This window comes from Aquarana catesbeiana, linkage group LG06, assembly GCF_042186555.1.
Source record: "Aquarana catesbeiana isolate 2022-GZ linkage group LG06, ASM4218655v1, whole genome shotgun sequence".
Classification (NCBI taxonomy): domain Eukaryota; kingdom Metazoa; phylum Chordata; class Amphibia; order Anura; family Ranidae; genus Aquarana; species Aquarana catesbeiana.
The window spans coordinates 17610439-17630111 of record NC_133329.1 but is presented as its reverse complement, the minus strand read 5'-3'; the positions used below and the strand labels follow the sequence as shown (position 1 = coordinate 17630111).

General features: G+C 53.3%; 2 protein-coding genes across 4 annotated transcripts in view; one reads left to right on the top strand and one right to left on the bottom strand.

Moving 5' to 3' along the window:
* Positions 1–2228: 2228 nt before the first annotated feature.
* PPIL3 (peptidylprolyl isomerase like 3) lies at positions 2229–14063 on the bottom strand. Of its 3 annotated transcripts, none has more exons than XM_073635415.1 (7): positions 13863–14063; positions 13616–13637; positions 13457–13531; positions 12915–13008; positions 10357–10424; positions 5973–6091; positions 2229–2566 (listed from the first exon to the last, which is right to left on the bottom strand). In XM_073635415.1, the coding sequence occupies exons 2-7, from the start codon at positions 13616–13618 to the stop codon at positions 2440–2442; spliced, it is 486 nt and encodes a 161-aa protein (XP_073491516.1). In that variant the 5' UTR covers positions 13619–13637; positions 13863–14063; the 3' UTR covers positions 2229–2439. The 3 variants fall into 3 exon arrangements, with proteins under 3 accessions (XP_073491516.1, XP_073491514.1, XP_073491515.1); XM_073635413.1 differs by having other exon boundaries at positions 13868–13950; XM_073635414.1 differs by having other exon boundaries at positions 13848–13875.
* NIF3L1 (NGG1 interacting factor 3 like 1) overlaps positions 13936–19673 on the top strand; it is a gene marked incomplete in the record, with an annotated part of 13342 nt that continues 7604 nt past the window's right edge. Inside the window, 4 exon segments of the mRNA XM_073635405.1 lie at positions 13936–14012; positions 16205–16458; positions 16460–16658; positions 19521–19673. Of these exon segments, the coding sequence (XP_073491506.1) occupies positions 16228–16458; positions 16460–16658; positions 19521–19673 (583 nt within the window).

Below are 19673 nucleotides of genomic sequence, written 5' to 3'. Positions count from 1 at the left end.
AGTGCCTCCAGCATTCCTGACCTGTGTCTCCAGCATCCCTTGTGACTCCAGTAACCCCTGTGACCTCAGTGCCTCCAGCATTCCTGACCTGTGTCCCCAGCATCACTTGTGACTCTAGTAACCCCTGTGACCTCAGTGCCTCCAGCATTCCTGACCTGTGTCTCCAGCATCACTTGTGACTCTAGTAACCCCTGTGTCTCCTTGAAGCTCTGTTACCTTAGTGCCCCGTGATGGCAGTGACCTCTATGTCTCCTCATGACCTCAGTATCTCCAGCATCCCCTGTGACTCCAGTGATCCCCGTGTCTCCAGTAACCTTGTGACCCAAGTGTCACCAGCGTCCCCTGTGACTCCAGTAAACCTATGACCCCATTGTCTCCAGCATCCTTTGTGACTCCAGTGGCCCCTGTGTCCTTGGTGTTTCCAGCATCCCTTGTGATTCCAGTAACTCCTGTGACCTTATTGTCTCCAGCAGCCCTTGTGACTCAAGTGGTCGCTATGTCTCCAGTATCCCCTGTGACCTTGGTGTCTACATCATCACTTGTGATTCCAGTAACTCCTGTGTCGCAAGTAAACCTGTGACCTCATTGTCTCCAGCATCCTTTGTGACTCCAGTGACCCTCATGTCTCCGGCATTCCTTGTGATTCCAGTAACCCCAGTAGCCCCTGTGGCTCTAGCGTCCCTTGTGATGCCAGTAATCCCTGTGACCTCAGTGTCTCCAGCATCCCTTGTGATTCCAGTAACCCCTGTGACCTCAGTATCTCCAGCATTCCTTGTGACTCCAGTGACCCCCCCATGTCGCCAGTGGCCCTGGGGACCTCAGTCTGTCCAGCTTCCCTTGTGAGTCAAGGTTCCCTGTCTTCAGCATCCTCCTGTGTCTCCAAGGTTCCCTGTGTCTCTAGTGACCTCCTCTAACTCCAGAATTCTCTGTGTCTCCACTGACCCCGGCAACCCTTGTGAATCCAGCAACCTCTGTGTCTCCAGAGACCCATATGACACAAGCAACCATTTGGTCTCTGGTGGCCCCTGTATTTTCAAATATCCCAGTACTCCTGGTCCTACAGTGACCACTGTGCACTTATATGTCATCTAGTGACTCCAACATCCTCTGTGTCTCCAACTTCTCTTGTGACTCTAGTGAGTCCTTCGTCTCCAGCAACCCCTATAAGTCCAAGGACCTGTCTGTAAGATATGTTAATATAGTCTGATAAAAAAATGTTATAAACATGAAAATATACAGCAAAATAAATGGTTATTTATGTTTTCACATGCAACCAGCAGGGGTATCCCTCATCCCCTTTTCCCGTATCTCCTTTGCTCCCACGGGATGCAAGACATACTCACCTAGTGATCAATTAGAGCATTTCTTTGTATGCCAGAGGAACTCCTAAAATAATTTTCAGGTCTCAGGGAACCCTTACTAAAACCAGTTTATTGGAGATCAGTGGGAAAGATATGCCTACTGATCACTACAGTAAGAGGGTAACACAAGAAGTTACATTGGTGTTTAGAATGACACCGATACAGGCAGCGGGAGTCATGCTGCAGGCCTGGGACGCTGATGGCACCATTAAATGGGGAGGACAATCAACTACGGCCCAAGGAACCCCTAGCAACCTCTGGAGGAACCCTACACAGTCCACCCTCTGGAGGAACCCTACAGTCCACCCTCTGGAGGAACCCTACAGTCCAACCTCTGGAGGAACCCTACAGTCCAACCTCTGGAGGAACCCTACAGTCCAACCTCTGGAGGAACCCTACAGTCCACCCTCTGGAGGAACGCTACAGTCCACCCTCTGGAGGAACCCTACAGTCCACCCTCTGGAGGAACCCTACAGTCCAAACTCTGGAGGAACCCTACAGTCCAAACTCTGGGGGAACCCTACAGTCCAAACGCTGGAGGAACCCTACAGTCCACCCTCTGGAGGAACCATACAGTACACCCTCTGGAGGAACCCTACATTCACATGGAACCATGGTTGAAAATGGCTGAATTAGGACGGGGGAGCCCAGAGATTAGTTTTAAAAATGTAATAAAAAATTGACCAATAACAGAGTCAGCCCCCCCCCCCGCTGGTCACGCCTGCAATCTGCAGAACTTTCCACAGCTGGATGACAGTCATACCGACAAACTTTCTGAATATTGTCCATCCGCAGGAAGAGATTCGAGGCCAGATGAGTTCTAGTAACATAATCCCCCCATGAAGTGTATCGGGTACAGACACAAAGTGGGTAAAAAAGTTTTATTTTTAACAAAACAATTTTCATGCACAAAATAAAAAAAAAAAAAGGAACGCAAAGTGAGCATCACAAACAGCAGTAGTAGCGCAGTACAAGTCCGGCTGGTTTCCTCCCCCCTCCTAGGCAGTACACAATGTAACATCTGATACAGATGAGCACAGACGGCTGAGTACAGAGTTCACCTCCGGCCGACAGGAGGTCAGAGGGCAAACGGGTTGGCGTGAATGGTGACGTCTTTTATCCGCACTTCCGTCAGCGGGCGAAATGACTTCTCGTGTACCGGAAGCTTCTCCAACTCATCCAGAGTGTCCAGTCCATCGATTACTCTGCAAGAAACATGAGAGAACGATGTGAGAGCCGGAACAAAGAGCAGGGAATGGGGCTCAGGCGTAAAAGGATAACTAAAGATTTTGTTTAGTTTTTTTTTTTTTCAGCCCCGGAAGATTTTACCCCCTTCCTGACCAGAGCACGTTTTTGCGATATGGCACTGCGTCGCTCTGACAATTGCGCAGTCATGCTGGAGCTGACAAATTCAGTGTGATGTCGGAGGTGGGCGGGACCCAGCAGCTATCCAGCCAATGATTGGGCTGTTTAAGAAAGGGGCAGGGCCACATACACGTAGCCGTCCGCCCAGATCCCGTCGGCCGGTGTTGGATAGCTGGGTCCCACTCACCCCCCGACATCCAACCTTAATTTTGACAGCTCCTCTCTCTCTCTATACAGTTTCACACACCGCGGTGCTGCTCTGCCAACAGAGTGTGGAGAAGGGAAGAAGAACCCCACATTCCTCCTCCCTTCTCCACACTCTGTTGTGGTTGTGGTGGTTATGACTAAGGCCTTATAGGCCGAAACGCGTCAACTGTTCTCATTTGTGTTTGGTCACTGTGGCTTGTCAATAAATATTACACTTTTTAAGAGCAATCACCGGAGTGCGGATCGTCTTTTCCTCAAGGCCAGTGTTCAATGTCGGCCTAAATTTGGATAATAATCGTCCGATTCCGATTTCTCCAAAATGGCCCAAATATCGGCCGATATAATCAGTCGACCTCTACTCCTAAGACTTTCATTGGGGTGTACTTATTTTTGCAACATGGTCTTGAATGAATTTGTTGGAAAAATACTTTTTTTTTGTGCGGGTGCAAGTGAACAAATCTTGGTTGCAACCAACGGCCCACATTTGTGGGAGTATTTTGTAGTTTAGTGTCCCATAGAAAATTTGGATTCTGAAAGGAAAGTAAAAAGGCTGACAAAATGTGTTGGGGTGTATTCATTTATGCCGAGTATTGTACATCTCCAGGTCTGATATCCTAATAATAAGACTAGAGGAAGGGGAGACCCCCCCCAGATATACATCTCCAGGTCTGATATCCTGATAATAAGACTAGAGGAAGGGGAGACCCCCCAGATATACATCTCCAGGTCTGATATCCTGATAATAAGACTAGAGGAAGGGGAGACCCCCCCAGATATACATCCCCAGGTCTGATATCCTAATAATAAAACTAGAGGAAGGGGAGACCCCCCCCAGATATACATCTCCAGGTCTGATATCCTGATAAGACTAGAGGAAGGGGAGACCCCCCAGATATACATCTCCAGGTCTGATATCCTGATATAAAAGACTAGAGTCTTATTAGGATATCAGACCTGGAGATGTATATCTGGGGGGGGGGTCTCCCCTTCCTCTAGTCTTATTAGAATATCAGACCTGGAGATGTATAAGACTAGAGGAAGGGGAGACCCCCCCCCCCCCCCCAGATATACATCTCCAGGTCTGATATCCTAAAAAAGTCTGGAGGAAGGGGAGACCCCCCCCCCCAGATATCTAGGGGGGTCTCCCCTTCCTCTAGTCTTTTATATCAGGATATGAGACCTGGAGATGTATATCTGGGGGGGTCTTCCCTTCCTCTAGTCTTATTATCAGGATATCAGACCTGGATATGTATATCTGGAGGGGTCTCCCCTTCCTCTAGTCTTATTATTAGGATATCAGACCTGGAGATGTATATCTGGGGGGGTCTCCCCTTCCTCTAGTCTTATTATTAGGATATCAGACCTGGAGATGTATATCTGGAGGGGTCTCCCCTTCCTCTAGTCTTTTATATCAGGATATCAGACCTGGAGATGTATATCTGGGGGGGTCTCCCCTTCCTCTAGTCTTATTATTAGGATATCAGACCTGGAGATGTATATCTGGAGGGGTCTCCCCTTCCTCTAGTCTTATTATCAGGATATCAGACCTGGAGATGTATATCTGGAGGGGTCTCCCCTTCCTCTAGTCTTATTATTAGGATATCAGACCTGGAGATGTATATCTGGGGGGGGGGTCTCCCCTTCCTCTAGTCTTATTATTAGGATATCAGACCTGGAGATGTATATCTGGGGGGGTCTCCCCTTCCTCTAGTCTTATTATTAGGATATCAGACCTGGAGATGTATATCTGGGGGGGTCTCCCCTTCCTCTAGTCTTTTATATCAGGATATGAGACCTGGAGATGTATATCTGGGGGGTCTCCCCTTCCTCTAGTCTTTTATATCAGGATATGAGACCTGGAGATGTATATCTGGAGGGGTCTCCCCTTCCTCTAGTCTTATTATTAGGATATCAGACCTGGAGATGTATATCTGGGGGGGTCTCCCCTTCCTCTAGTCTTATTATTAGGATATCAGACCTGGAGATGTATATCTGGAGGGGTCTCCCCTTCCTCTAGTCTTATTATTAGGATATGAGACCTGGAGATGTATATCTGGAGGGGTCTCCCCTTCCTCTAGTCTTATTATTAGGATATCAGACCTGGAGATGTATATCTGGGGGGGTCTCCCCTTCCTCTAGTCTTATTATTAGGATATCAGACCTGGAGATGTATATCTGGGGGGGTCTCCCCTTCCTCTAGTCTTATTATTAGGATATCAGACCTGGAGATGTATATCTGGGGGGGTCTCCCCTTCCTCTAGTCTTTTATATCAGGATATGAGACCTGGAGATGTATATCTGGGGGGTCTCCCCTTCCTCTAGTCTTATTATTAGGATATCAGACCTGGAGATGTATATCTGGAGGGGTCTCCCCTTCCTCTAGTCTTATTATTAGGATATCAGACCTGGAGATGTATATCTGGGGGGGTCTCCCCTTCCTCTAGTCTTATTATTAGGATATGAGACCTGGAGATGTATATCTGGAGGGGTCTCCCCTTCCTCTAGTCTTATTATTAGGATATGAGACCTGGAGATGTATATCTGGAGGGGTCTCCCCTTCCTCTAGTCTTATTATTAGGATATCAGACCTGGAGATGTATATCTGGGGGGGTCTCCCCTTCCTCTAGTCTTTTATATCAGGATATGAGACCTGGAGATGTATATCTGGAGGGGTCTCCCCTTCCTCTAGTCTTATTATTAGGATATCAGACCTGGAGATGTATATCTGGAGGGGTCTCCCCTTCCTCTAGTCTTATTATTAGGATATCAGACCTGGTGATGTATATCTGGAGGGGTCTCCCCTTCCTCTAGTCTTATTATTAGGATATCAGACCTGGTGATGTATATCTGGAGGGGTCTCCCCTTCCTCTAGTCTTATTAGGATATCAGACCTGGTGATGTATATCTGGGGGGGTCTCCCCTTCCTCTAGTCTTTTATATCAGGATGTCAGACCCTGGAGATGTATAAGACTAGAGGAAGGGATAATAGGAGGGAGAGGTGACCCCCCTGGTCCCCCCCCCCCTCCCCCGATCACTCACTTTCCGAAGACGGTGTACTTCATGTCCAGGTGGGGTTGCTTGGCGTAGGTGATGAAGAATTGGGATCCGTTGGTGTTGGTGCCGTTGTTGGCCATGGAGACCACGCCCCGTACACTGTGCTGGGGGGAGGGGAGAGAACACACAGGAATCACTCTCTATGACCCTCTAATCTCCTACCCACATCAATACCAATCTCTACAACGTCTGCAGCGGAGGAAAGGAGACTTCTAGAGAAAATATATATAAAATCTGGAGGTGGAGCTCCAGAAATAAGAATCACCACTGATAACAGAATTCTCTGTATAGTAGAGAGATGGTGTCAGCAGACCATCCATCCCCTCCCCCACAGTCCTCCTAGACCAGTGATGGCAAACCTTGGCACCCCACGTTTTGGAACTACATTTCCCATGATGCTCCACTACACTGCAGAGTGCCAGAGCATCATGGGAAATGTAGTTCCAAATCATCTGGGGTGCCAAGGTTCACCAATCACTGTCCTATCAGATTATATGTGAGAGGAACATGTTCTACAAATATCATTCACCAGTGAATCCCTCCCGTGTGTTCACATTCACCATCCCCGGAGACCGCGGCTGGGACCCGCCGCCATCTTGGATGTGATGTCACACTATAGTAATCCCCCTTTTTACTCCTCCCCTGCAGCAATATACAAAAAGGGTTACATATAGGGGAGGGGCGGAGGAGCTGGGCCAGCACAGACACTTCTTTCATTAGAGCAGAGGGCCATGACGAGGAAGGAGGGGGGGGGGCTGAGCTTGTGAAAGGACCAATAAAATCCATCTCTTCCCCTAGTAAAAGCACCTCACACATAAAACACTGGCTAGGCACACGTTTAACTCTTTGCTCGCCCCCCCCCCCCCCTTCCCAATCAGTGTCACTAGTACAGTGACAGTGCACATTTTTAAGCCCTGATCCCTGTATTGGTGTCCCTGGTTCCCGCAAAGTGTTAATTTAGTCGACTAAATGAATACTATTTTAGTCGACTAAAACAATTGAGATGACTAAAATACGACTAAAACTAAAATGGCATTTTAGTCAAAAGACTAAAACTAAAATTGTAAATTTGACTTAGAAATGAACACCGGTCTGTAGTGCGTGTTCATCAGTATATGACGAGTTTGGAAATTGTAGAGAAATGTTCACTAATGCATTACAATTTCATTAAAACCCATTAGATTTTAATCGACTAAAAGTAGTTTTAGTCGACTAAAAATGTCCTGGAGATTTAGTCGACTAAATCTAAAAAAAAAAAAAAAAAAACTAAATTGCAGAAGACTAAAAATGGGACTAAAACTAAAATGCCATTTTAGTCCTAAGACTAAAACTAAAGCGAAATTTGTCTGCCAAAATTAACACTGGTTCCCGCAAAGTCGTAGTCCCGCTATGAAAAGACGCCGATCGCCGCCATTACTAGAAAAACAAAAGAAAACAAAAAAAAAAAAAAAAAAAAAATCCCACAAATCGATCCCATAGTCTGTAGACGCCATAAATTTTACACAAGCTATATACGCTTATTGGGATTTTTTTTTTTAGCCAAAAACAAAAAGTAGAAGAATATATATTGGCCTAAAAATTGATGAAAAAAAAAAAAAAAATCGATTTTTTTACATTTTTTATTGGATGTGTTTTATAGCGCAAAAAATAAAAGGTGATCAAATACCACCAAAATAAATCTCTATTTGTGGGGGGGGGGGGGGTCATATGGCTACAATGTTGCATCACCGTGCAATTGTCATTCAAAGTGTGAGAGCGCTGACTGTTGATATTTGGCCTGGGCAGGAAGGGGGGTAAAAGTTCCTGGTATTGAAGGGGTTAAACAGAAGATATTTATTTATTAATTTTCCACTGCTGGTCACTCTGCAATGACAGCACAAATGTACACAGTGATCTGATATTTGCATCACATGACCCGTCACATGGATCTCCTATATGGGGGAGGGAGGGGGGGAGGGAGGGGCGACACGGGGGAGGGGGTGTGACACGGGAGAGGGGGGTGTGACACGGGAGAGGGGGGTGTGACACGGGGGAGGGGGTGTGACACGGGGGAGGGGGGTGTGACACGGGGGTGACACGGGAGAGGGGGGGGGTGACACGGGAGAGGGGGGTGTGACACGGGAGAGGGGGGTGTGACACGGGAGAGGGGGGTGTGACACGGGAGAGGGGGGTGTGACACGGGAGAGGGGGGGTGACACGGGAGGGGGGTGTGACACGGGAGGGGGGTGTGACACGGAGAGGGGGGTGTGACACGGGAGAGGGGGGGGTGACACGGGAGGGGGGGGGGTGACACGGGAGGGGGGGGGTGACACGGGAGGGGGGGGGTGACACGGGAGGGGGGGGGTGACACGGGAGAGGGGGGGGTGACACGGGAGAGGGGGGGTGACACGGAGAGGGGGGGTGACACGGGAGAGGGGGGTGACACGGGAGAGGGGGGTGACACGGGAGAGGGAGGTGTGACACGGGGGAGGGGGGTGTGACACGGGGGAGGGGGGTGTGACACGGGAGAGGGGGGGTGACACGGGAGAGGGGGGTGTGACACGGGAGAGGGGGGTGTGACACGGGAGAGGGGGGGTGAGGGGGGGTGAGACGGGAGAGGGGGGGTGACACGGGAGAGGGGGGTGTGACACGGGAGAGGGGGGTGTGACGGGGGGGTGACACGGGAGAGGGGGGGGTGACACGGGAGAGGGAGGTGTGACACGGGGGAGGGGGGGTGTGACACGGGAGAGGGGGGGTGACACGGGGGAGGGGGGTGTGACACGGGGGAGGGGGGTGTGACACGGGAGAGGGGGGGTGACACGGGAGAGGGGGGGTGACACGGGAGAGGGGGGGTGACACGGGAGAGGGGGGGGGTGACACGGGAGAGGGGGGGGTGACACGGGAGAGGGGGGGGGTGACACGGGAGAGGGGGGGGTGAGGGGGGGTGAGACGGGAGAGGGGGGGGGTGACACGGGGGAGGGGGGGTGACACGGGGGAGGGGGGGGGTGACACGGGAGAGGGGGGGGTGACACGGGAGAGGGGGGGGTGACACGGGGGAGGGGGGGGTGACACGGGGGAGGGGGGGGTGACACGGGAGAGGGGGGGGTGACACGGGAGAGGGGGGTGACACGGGAGAGGGAGGTGTGACACGGGGGAGGGGGGTGTGACACGGGAGAGGGGGGGTGACACGGGAGAGGGGGGTGTGACACGGGAGAGGGGGGGGGTGACACGGGAGAGGGGGGGGTGAGGGGGGGTGAGACGGGAGAGGGGGGGTGACACGGAGAGGGGGGGTGACATGGGAGAGGGGGGTGACACGGGAGAGGGGGGTGACACGGGAGAGGGAGGTGTGACACGGGGGAGGGGGGTGTGACACGGGAGAGGGGGGGGTGACACGGGAGAGGGGGGTGTGACACGGGAGAGGGGGGGGGTGAGGGGGGGTGAGACGGGAGAGGGGGGGTGACACGGGGGAGGGGGGGGTGACACGGGGGAGGGGGGGGGTGACACGGGAGAGGGGGGGTGTGACGGGGGGGTGACACGGGAGAGGGGGGGGTGACACGGGAGAGGGAGGTGTGACACGGGGGAGGGGGGGGGTGACACGGGAGAGGGGGGGGGTGACACGGGAGAGGGGGGGGTGACACGGGAGAGGGGGGGGTGACACGGGGGAGGGGGGGGGTGACACGGGAGAGGGGGGGGTGACACGGGGGAGGGGGGTGACACGGGGGAGGGGGGGTGACACGGGGGAGGGGGGGGTGACACGGGAGAGGGGGGGGGTGACACGGGAGAGGGGGGGGGTGACACGGGAGAGGGGGGGGGTGACACGGGAGAGGGGGGGGGTGAGGGGGGGTGAGACGGGAGAGGGGGGGTGACACGGGGGAGGGGGGGTGACACGGGGGAGGGGGGGGTGACACGGGAGAGGGGGGGGGTGACACGGGGGAGGGGGGGGGGTGACACGGGAGAGGGGGGGTGACACGGGAGAGGGGGGGGTGACACGGGAGAGGGGGGTGTGACACGGGAGAGGGGGGGGTGACACGGGAGAGGGGGGTGTGACGGGGGGGTGACACGGGAGAGGGGGGGGTGACACGGGAGAGGGAGGTGTGACACGGGGGAGGGGGGGGTGACACGGGAGAGGGGGGGGTGACACGGGAGAGGGGGGGGTGACACGGGGGAGGGGGGTGTGACACGGGAGAGGGGGGGGTGACACGGGGGAGGGGGGTGACACGGGGGAGGGGGGGGTGACACGGGAGAGGGGGGGTGACACGGGAGAGGGGGGGTGACACGGGAGAGGGGGGGGGGTGACACGGGAGAGGGGGGGGTGAGGGGGGGTGAGACGGGAGAGGGGGGGTGACACGGGGGAGGGGGGGTGACACGGGGGAGGGGGGGTGACACTTACCTTGAGATATTCACTGAATTCATCTTCGAATTTCCGTCCCCAGATGCTCAGCCCCCCCTTCCCTGTCCCTGGAGGAGAGGAAACCACAAGAGAGGATTAGATATGCTGGGAGGATAATGGGGCTCCCCCCCCCCCCGGTATGTGTCAGTTTTATTCTATAACCCCGCCCCCCCCATCTTTGTAAAGGGAAACCATATAAAAAAAAAAAGCCCCTCCCTCTTTGTAAAGGACAATATAAAAAAAAGCCCCTCCCTCTTTGTAAAGGGAAACAATGTATATAAAAAAAGCCCCTCCCTCTTTGTAAAGGACAATATAAAAAAAAAGCCCCTCCCTCTTTTGAAAGAACAACAATATATAAAAAAAAAAAAGCCCCTCCCTCTTTGTAAAGGGCAACAATATAAAAAAAGAGCTTCTAATACAACATGAGTGTGTAGAGGTGGGAGGAGTCTGGAGGTGGCTGGACCCTACCCCCACATGTGAGTACCCGCCTTCTTCTGGCCACGCCCACTATCTGAAAGCAGTGATCTGTGCAGCACTGTCCACAATAGTGTGTGTTGTTCTCGGGGCTCCCATTGGACGGATATGATGTGAGCCCCTCCCCCCTCCCTGCCGTGTGGAGTCCCCATATCCAGTAGTGGTGAGCCCACATGAAGAAATCTGGACTGATACAGAAAAAAAAAAATCAGGATGCCGATTTTTTTTTTTTTTTTAAATGTTTAAAATTTAATAAGTGGCTGGTGTTTTTGCACTGAAGTCAATGGGACTCAATTCTGCACTGAAGTCAATGGGACACATGATGCCATTTTTTTTTTTTTTAAATCAGTAAAACGCTGATAACCCTATTTTCTGGCTGATATATTATTGGTGCATCTCTAATAACTGGGCAAATATTCCTTGCAGTTTTATGTACTGGCTGTACCCCCCCTCCCCCTCTTAGGCCCAGTAGAGGGGGGCTGATACTTCGGAAGCCTCGTTTGTTTGTTGGCAGCAAAACTGGAATCAATGTGATACCAATGATCCCCCCCCCCACCACACTTCAATCTGCAGAAAAACGACTAATTGGTGGTGAAGCAACAGTTTAAGAAAAGTGTCCCCTCCCCCAAAGTACAGATCACAGAGAATAGAGAGGTCTGTAGGTGGGGGGGGCGGAGTGTCAGCTCTCGGGGGGGGGGGGGCAAGGCCGAGTGTCGGCTCCCGGGGGGGGGGGGGGCAAGGCCGAGTGTCGGCTCCCGGGTGGGGGGCAAGGCCGAGTGTCGGCTCCCGGGGGGGGGGGGGGGCAAGGCCGAGTGTCGGCTCCCGGGTGGGGGGCAAGGCCGAGTGTCGGCTCCCGGGGGGGGGGGGGGGCAAGGCCGAGTGTCGGCTCCCGGGGGGGGGGGGGGGCAAGGCCGGGTGTCGGCTCTCGGGGGGGAAGGCCGAGTGTCGGCTCTCAGGGGGAAGGCCGGGTGTCAGCTCTCGGGGGGGGGCGGGGGTGTCGGCTCTCAGGGGGGGCGGGGTGTCGGCTCTCAGGGGGGGAGGAGTGTCGGCTCTCAGGGGGGGAGGAGTGTCGGCTCTCAGGGGGGGAGGAGTGTCGGCTCTCAGGGGGGGAGGAGTGTCGGCTCTCGGGGGGCGGAGCGTCGGCTCTCAGGGGGGAGGAGCGTCGGCTCTCGGGGGGGAGGAGCGTCGGCTCTCGGGGGGGAGGAGCGTCGGCTCTCGGGGGGGAGGAGTGTCGGCTCTCGGGGGGGAGGAGTGTCGGCTCTCGGGGGGGGGCGGAGTGTCGGCTCTCGGGGGGGACGGAGTGTCGGCTCTCGGGGGGACGGAGTGTCGGCTCTCGGGGGGGGGGGGGCGGAGTGGCGGCTCTCGGGGGGGGGGGGCGGAGTGGCGGCTCTCGGGGGGGGCGGAGTGGCGGCTCTCGGGGGGGGCGGAGTGGCGGCTCTCGGGGGGCGGAGCGTCGGCTCTCGGGGGGGAGGAGTGTCGGCTCTCGGGGGGGAGGAGTGTCGGCTCTCGGGGGGGGGGCGGAGTGTCGGCTCTCGGGGGGGGACGGAGTGTCGGCTCTCGGGGGGGACGGAGTGTCGGCTCTCGGGGGGGACGGAGTGGCGGCTCTCGGGGGGGACGGAGTGGCGGCTCTCGGGGGGGGGGGGGGGCGGAGTGGCGGCTCTCGGGGGGGGGGGCGGAGTGGCGGCTCTCGGGGGGGGGCGGAGTGGCGGCTCTCGGGGGGGGCGGAGTGGCGGCTCTCGGGGGGGCGGAGCGTCGGCTCTCGGGGGGCGGAGCGTCGGCTCTCGGGGGGGAGGAGCGTCGGCTCTCGGGGGGGAGGAGCGTCGGCTCTCGGGGGGAGGAGCGTCGGCTCTCGGGGGGGAGGAGCGTCGGCTCTCGGGGGGAGGAGTGTCGGCTCTCGGGGGGGAGGAGTGTCGGCTCTCGGGGGGGGGGGCGGAGTGGCGGCTCTCGGGGGGGGGGGGCGGAGTGGCGGCTCTCGGGGGGGGGGGGCGGAGTGGCGGCTCTCGGGGGGGCGGAGCGTCGGCTCTCGGGGGGGCGGAGCGTCGGCTCTCGGGGGGGCGGAGCGTCGGCGGAGTGTTGGCTCTCACCGGTGGGGTCTCCGGTCTGTACCATGAACCCTTTGATGTTGCGGTGGAAGAGACATCCGTTGTAGTAGTTCCCGGCACACAACGCCAAGAAGTTCTGTTGGGAGAAAATAAGAGAAAAATGAGAAGAAAATCCTCAGAATCAGCAACATTCACCTTCAATCCAGAGATGTCCCCTCCCCCGACACCTAACAGATTCACCTCTTCTGGGAAGGCCGTCCACAAGGTTTAGGAGGGTGTCTATGGGAATGTTTGACCATTCTTCCAGAAGAGCATTTGTGAGGTCAGACACTGATGTGGATGAGAAGGCCTGGCTCGCAGTCTCCACACTAATTCATCCCAAAGGTGATCTCTCAGGTTGAGGTCAGGACTCTGTGCAGGACAGTCAAGTTCCTCCACCACAAACTCACACATCCATGTTTTTATGGACCTTGATAATTGGATGTCCCTAAATCTACAATAACCCCGCCATCATTCTGCAGATATACACCCCATGGGGGGGGGGTGAGAAGGGTGGGGGGCAGGGTGGGGGAGGGTACACTGACCTCGCAGGCTCGGGGCGCTCTCTCACAGAACACTTCAATCTTCATATCACCCAGATCTGTGTGTAACGTCACCGCCTGAAAGACACCCGGAATCAGCCAATCACATTCCTCCGCACAGACGTCACATGATAGGAAAAGTCACCGACTTCCAATACTCACCATCCTCTCCCCTCCCCCGATCCTAGAAATACAACAAAGACATTAGAAAGTGTCATCTGATTGTATGTTGTCTGCCCCTCCCCCACTCACAACAACACACATATATATATATATATATATACACACCCCTCTCCCCCCATAACACTATACACGACCCTGTACCCAACATAGAACACACAGCCCCCCTCCTCCATTCCCAATTCTATCCACATCACCCTCCAGCTCCTCTCACCACTCATACACTCACCTCACCTCTTCCCTTCTCTGGGTGCACCAACATGGCCGCCACTCTACTTCCTGTCCACCGTTCTGCGTTTCCTGGGAACCAATTTCCGGCTCCGCCCAGCACTTCCTGCGCTCTGGGTGTAGAAAGATGGCGGCCGCAGACGTCAAACAGGTAGTCAGCTGTTGTAGTCGGTGCGCCGCGGTTTCAGTATAGTCGGGGAGAGGATAAGGTCTTTATTTATACGTGTGTGTACTTGGGTAGCTGTAGTAAGATGGGCGTTTTTTTTTTAACACCCGTGAATGTCATCTAACATAGGGCTGAGTGTAGTAAGCTGTCCGTCATCTTCCTCTGTACTTGAAGAAGCTATCATGCTGGGTGTAGTAAGATGGCCGTCATCGTTTTCTGTACAGAAAAGCTGCCATGCTGGGTGTAGTAAGATGGCCGTCATCTTCCTCTGTACTTGGAGAAGCTTTCATGCTGGGTGTAGTAAGGTGGCCGTCATCGTCTTCTGTACAGGAAGAAGCTGCCATGCTGGGTGTAGTAAGATGGCCGCCATCTTCCTCTGTACTTGGAGTAGCTTTCATGCTGGGTGTAGTAAGATGGCCGTAATCGTCTTCTGTACAGAAAGAAGCTTTCATACTCGGTGTACAGAGATACTTTTTTTTTTTTTTTATTTGCACTAACATACCCTGAAAGCTTGTCCTGAAAAATTGTATGTTAGTGCAAATAAAAGGAACACGGACAGTACTCAATTTTCTCTGTCACAATTCCACTAATACGGCTACAATTACATCAAGTATGCTGGGTGTGGTAAGATGGCCGTCATTGTCTTCTGTACAGGAAGAAGCGATGATGCCGGGTGCAGTAATATGGCCGCCATCGTCTTCTGTACAGGAAGAAGCGATGATGCCGGGTGCAGTAATATGGCCGCCATCGTCTTCTGTTCAGGAAGAAGCGATGATGCCGGGTGCAGTAATATGGCCGTCATCGTCTTCTGTTCAGGAAGAAGCGATGATGCCGGGTGCAGTAATATGGCCGTCATCGTCTTCTGTTCAGGAAGAAGCGATGATGCCGGGTGCAGTAATATGGCCGTCATCGTCTTCTGTTCAGGAAGAAGCGATGATGCCGGGTGCAGTAATATGGCCGTCATCGTCTTCTGTTCAGGAAGAAGCGATGATGCGGGTGCAGTAATATGGCCGTCATCGTCTTCTGTACAGGAAGAAGCGATGATGCTGGGTGCAGTAATATGGCCGTCATCGTCTTCTGTTCAGGAAGAAGCGATGATGCTGGGTGCAGTAATATGGCCGTCATCGTCTTCTGTACAGGAAGAAGCGATGATGCTGGGTGTAGTAATATGGCTGTCATCGTCTTCTGTTCAGGAAGAAGCGATGATGCTGGGTGCAGTAATATGGCCGTCATCGTCTTCTGTTCAGGAAGAAGCGATGATGCCGGGTGCAGTAATATGGCCGCCATCGTCTTCTGTTCAGGAAGAAGCGATGATGCCGGGTGCAGTAATATGGCCGTCATCGTCTTCTGTTCAGGAAGAAGCGGTGATGCTGGGTGTAGTAATATGGGCGCCATCGTCTTCTGTACAGGAAGAAGCGATGGTGTTGGGTGTAGTAATATGGCCGCCCCTGTAGTGACTCATGATGGTATGTACTCAGTGCTCGTGAGTGTTCTGCAGCTTTATATAACCCCATATTATTATATATGATTATCAGATCTGGTTTATCTTCTATTAATGATATATATGTGCAGCTCATTACCCCAGAGAGGAAGTATCTGGGTGGAGATGAACACTGTGCTGGGGAACTACAAGTCTCAGCATGTCCTGTCTCTCTGTATATTGCTCAGTATATGAAGCTGACACTCCCAATCCTCAATATACAAGAAGAGGGGGGTGGGGAAGCCTCAATCGCTGGGCTCCTCCCACAATGCCGCTCGCCTGGCTGAGCGTTCCCGGCAGCTCCTCCTATAAAGCCCCCCGGAGGGGTTGTTTTTGGTTCTTTATATTGGAATTGAGAGCGAAGGAGACGACTTGGTCATCAATTCTATATTTTTTTTTTTTTTGCTTGAGGTCATTGTTCCCCAACATTAGCATATAAGCACCTGGTTGGGTTTGTTGTTCTCGTCATGCTGGGGTTGTAGGGGGGGCACTTTTTTAATTTGGCCTATTATTTGGTTCTTTATATCGGAGTTGGGAGAAATGTCCAGGGAGATGACTTGGACATCAGTTCCATAGTTTCTCCAGTTTATAGTTCCCCAATAAGCACCTCTTGTTGTTGTTGTCATGCTGGCATTGTACGGGGAACTCCTGTATTGTTTCATTTTTTTTTCCTGCTTTTTTTTTTTTCCCCCCTCAGATTCCTCTACGTGGGTGAAGTGAATGTTGGGTACCTGGTGGATCAGACCTATCCCGCCATCCACTTCGTCCGGGCGCCGCTCCCCGGAGCTGCCTTCGATGGACCTCCCTTCTGTGGTCTCCCACCTCGAAGCCTTGGCTCCTCTGGCCCTGGCCGAGAGCTGGGATAATGTCGGCCTATTGGTGGAGCCCAGCCCCCCGCACCAGGTACACAGACTCCTGCTGACCAATGACCTGACGGAGCAGGTCCTGGAGGGAAGCGGTGGGGATAGGAGCCAACATGATCCTGTCCTATCACCCTCCCATCTTCAAGGCTCTGAAGCGGCTGACGTCCGGACACTGGAAGGAGCGCCTGGTGGTGAAAGCCTTGGAGAACCGCCTGGCCATATATTCCCCGCACACCGCCTGCGATGCCTTGAGCAACGGCGTTAATGACTGGCTGGGCAGGGCGCTGGGTGAGTGGTCACTGTGTGTCTGTTATATGTATGTTGGGGAACACCTAGATCAGGGATCTTCAAACTACGGCCCTCCAGCTGTTGCAGAACTACACGTCCCATGAGGCATTGTAAAACTCTGACATTCACAGACATGACTGGGCATGATGGGAATTGTAGTTCCTGAACAACTGGAGGGCCGTAGTTTGAGGACCCCTGATCTAGATCCTGAGCCTGGGATTCTGCATACCAACCTTTTCCAATGCTGCTTTCAACATGGCCATGAAATGAAGAAGTTTGGGGGTTGCCATTCCTGGTGTGAAAATGCTAGTTGCCTGGCTTTGCCTGACATGGAATATGATATAAAGGGGAGACAGAAACGTGTCAGAATTCCTTATCTCTGTATTCCACAGAGCATTGACGCCAAAGCATTCACATGACAGCCATGTGTGGGCGGAGGGTAGAGCTGTTTTCCCTCCCCCAGCTTTTACATTCTGCAGGTGCTTTAGCTAGGGGTAGGTGCACATTGTGTAGGGGAGGTATCGGGTCTCCAAGCAGGACTGAATACCGGCCTCTGTGGCTGGGAGGGATGCAGACGTCCATAGACGTGGCCACACCTACCTTGAGTTTGGATGATGGGACCAGCAACGTCATCCATGTACTAGTCCTGGTGATGTGTTTAGCAGCACTAAAGGGATTTACATTAAATAGTTACATACCAGAATGTCTGCACTCATTTGACCATTTGCTTCTCTTCTCCTCCCCCATGCTGACCCCTATCTTCTCCCCTCCTCCTCCATAATGACCATTACCTTCTCTTCTCCTCCTCCATGATGACCCTTACCTTCTGCTCTTCTTCTTCATGATGACCATTGTCTTTTCCTTTCCTCCATAATGACCATTGCCTTCCCCTCTCCTCCTTCACGATGTCCATTGCTTTCTCTTCTCCTCCATGATGACCCTTGCCTTCTCCTCTCCTCCTTTTTACGATGACCCTTACCTTCTGCTCTTCTCCTTCACGATGACCCTTACCTTCTCCTCTCCTCCTTCACGATGACCCTTACCTTCTGCTCTCCTCCTTCACGATGACCCTTACCTTCTGCTCTTCTCCTTCATAATGACCATTGGCTTCTCCTCTCCTCCTTCATAATGACCATTGGCTTCTCCTCTCCTCCTTCATAATGACCATTGGCTTCTCCTCTCCTCCTCCATGATGACCATTACCTTCTCCTCCTCCATGATGACCATTACCTTCTCCTCCTCCATGATGACCATTACCTTCTCCTCCTCCATGATGACCATTACCTTCTCCTCCTCCATGATGACCATTACCTTCTCCTCCTCCATGATGACCATTACCTTCTCCTCCTCTCCTCCTCCGCGATGACCATTACCTTCTCCTCCTCTCCTCCTCCGCGATGACCATTACCTTCTCCTCCTCCTCCTCCTCCTCCATGACCATTACCACCACCTCCTCCTCCTCCTCCATGACCATTACCACCTCCTCCTCCTCCTCCTCCTCCTCCATGACCATTACCACCACCTCCTCCTCCTCCATGACCATTACCACCTCCTCCTCCTCCTCCATGACCATTACCACCACCTCCTCCTCCTCCTCCATGACCATTACCACCTCCTCCTCCTCCTCCTCCATGACCATTACCACCTCCTCCTCCTCCTCCTCCTCCTCCTCCTCCTCCTCCTCCTCCTCCTCCTCCATGACCATTACCACCTCCTCCTCCTCCTCCCTCCTCCTCCATGACCATTACCACCTCCTCCTCCTCCTCCTCCTCCTCCTCCTCCTCCATGACCATTACCTCCTCCTCCTCCTCCTCCTCCTCCTCCTCCTCCATGACCATTACCACCTCCTCCTCCTCCTCCATGACCATTACCACCACCTCCTCCTCCTCCTCCATGACCATTACCACCACCTCCTCCTCCTCCTCCATGACCATTACCACCACCTCCTCCTCCTCCTCCATGACCATTACCACCACCTCCTCCTCCTCCTCCATGACCATTACCACCACCTCCTCCTCCTCCTCCATGACCATTACCACCTCCTCCTCCTCCTCCTCCATGACCATTACCACCTCCTCCTCCTCCTCCTCCTCCTCCTCCATGACCATTACCTCCTCCTCCTCCTCCTCCTCCTCCTCCATGACCATTACCACCTCCTCCTCCTCCTCCTCCATGACCATTACTTCTTTCTTTCTTTCTTTCTTTCTTTTCTTTCTTTCTTCTTTCTTTCTTTCTTTCTTTCTTTCTTTCTTTCTTTCTTTCTTTCTTTCTTTCTTTCTTTCTTTCTTTCTTTCTTTCTTTCTTTCTTTCTTTCTTTCTTTCTTTCTTTCTTTCTTTCTTTCTTTCTTTCTTTCTTCTTTCTTTCTTTCTTTCTTTCTTTCTTTCTTTCTTTCTTTCTTTCTTTCTTTCTTTCTTTCCCTCCGCGATGACCCTAACCTCCTTCTCTCCTCCATGATCTGTGCTTTCATCCTTCTTTACATTTCTGTTGCCTGCAGGAGTTCTTTGATGAGATCTGATCTTGTGCAGGAACTGGATAATCCGATGGTAAATAATTATAGCTGGCCATGATTGGGTTGAGAGGAACTTAAACAGCAGCAGGTCTCTTCCATGCTCTCTAGGTAGCTCAGAGACAGCACTTGAGATCGGTATGAAGTTGGGTATTTGACGGGGAAGAAACTTTCAGACCTCGGTGGATCTGTCGGTGCTGACTCTGTTACAAAGTAAACAAGGACATATTATAATAAATAAGCATGGCCATACAATTGTTATATTTGATCAGTTCTTGCCCATATTTAAATGTTATCTGTAGAAGTGCGGAAAGACAGCCAGATCTCTCATGAATGTGTTTTGGGTTCTCTGCAGGCCCCTGTGTGTCGGTGCCAATCCGGGCCTGCACCTCCCTCACTCACCCTGGCGGATATGACCACATCTTGAGGTTTGGCCGCGACGCCTCGGAGACCATCCTGCCCAGACTGCGATCCCTGCCGGGCGCCCGTGTGCGCACCTACCCCCTCC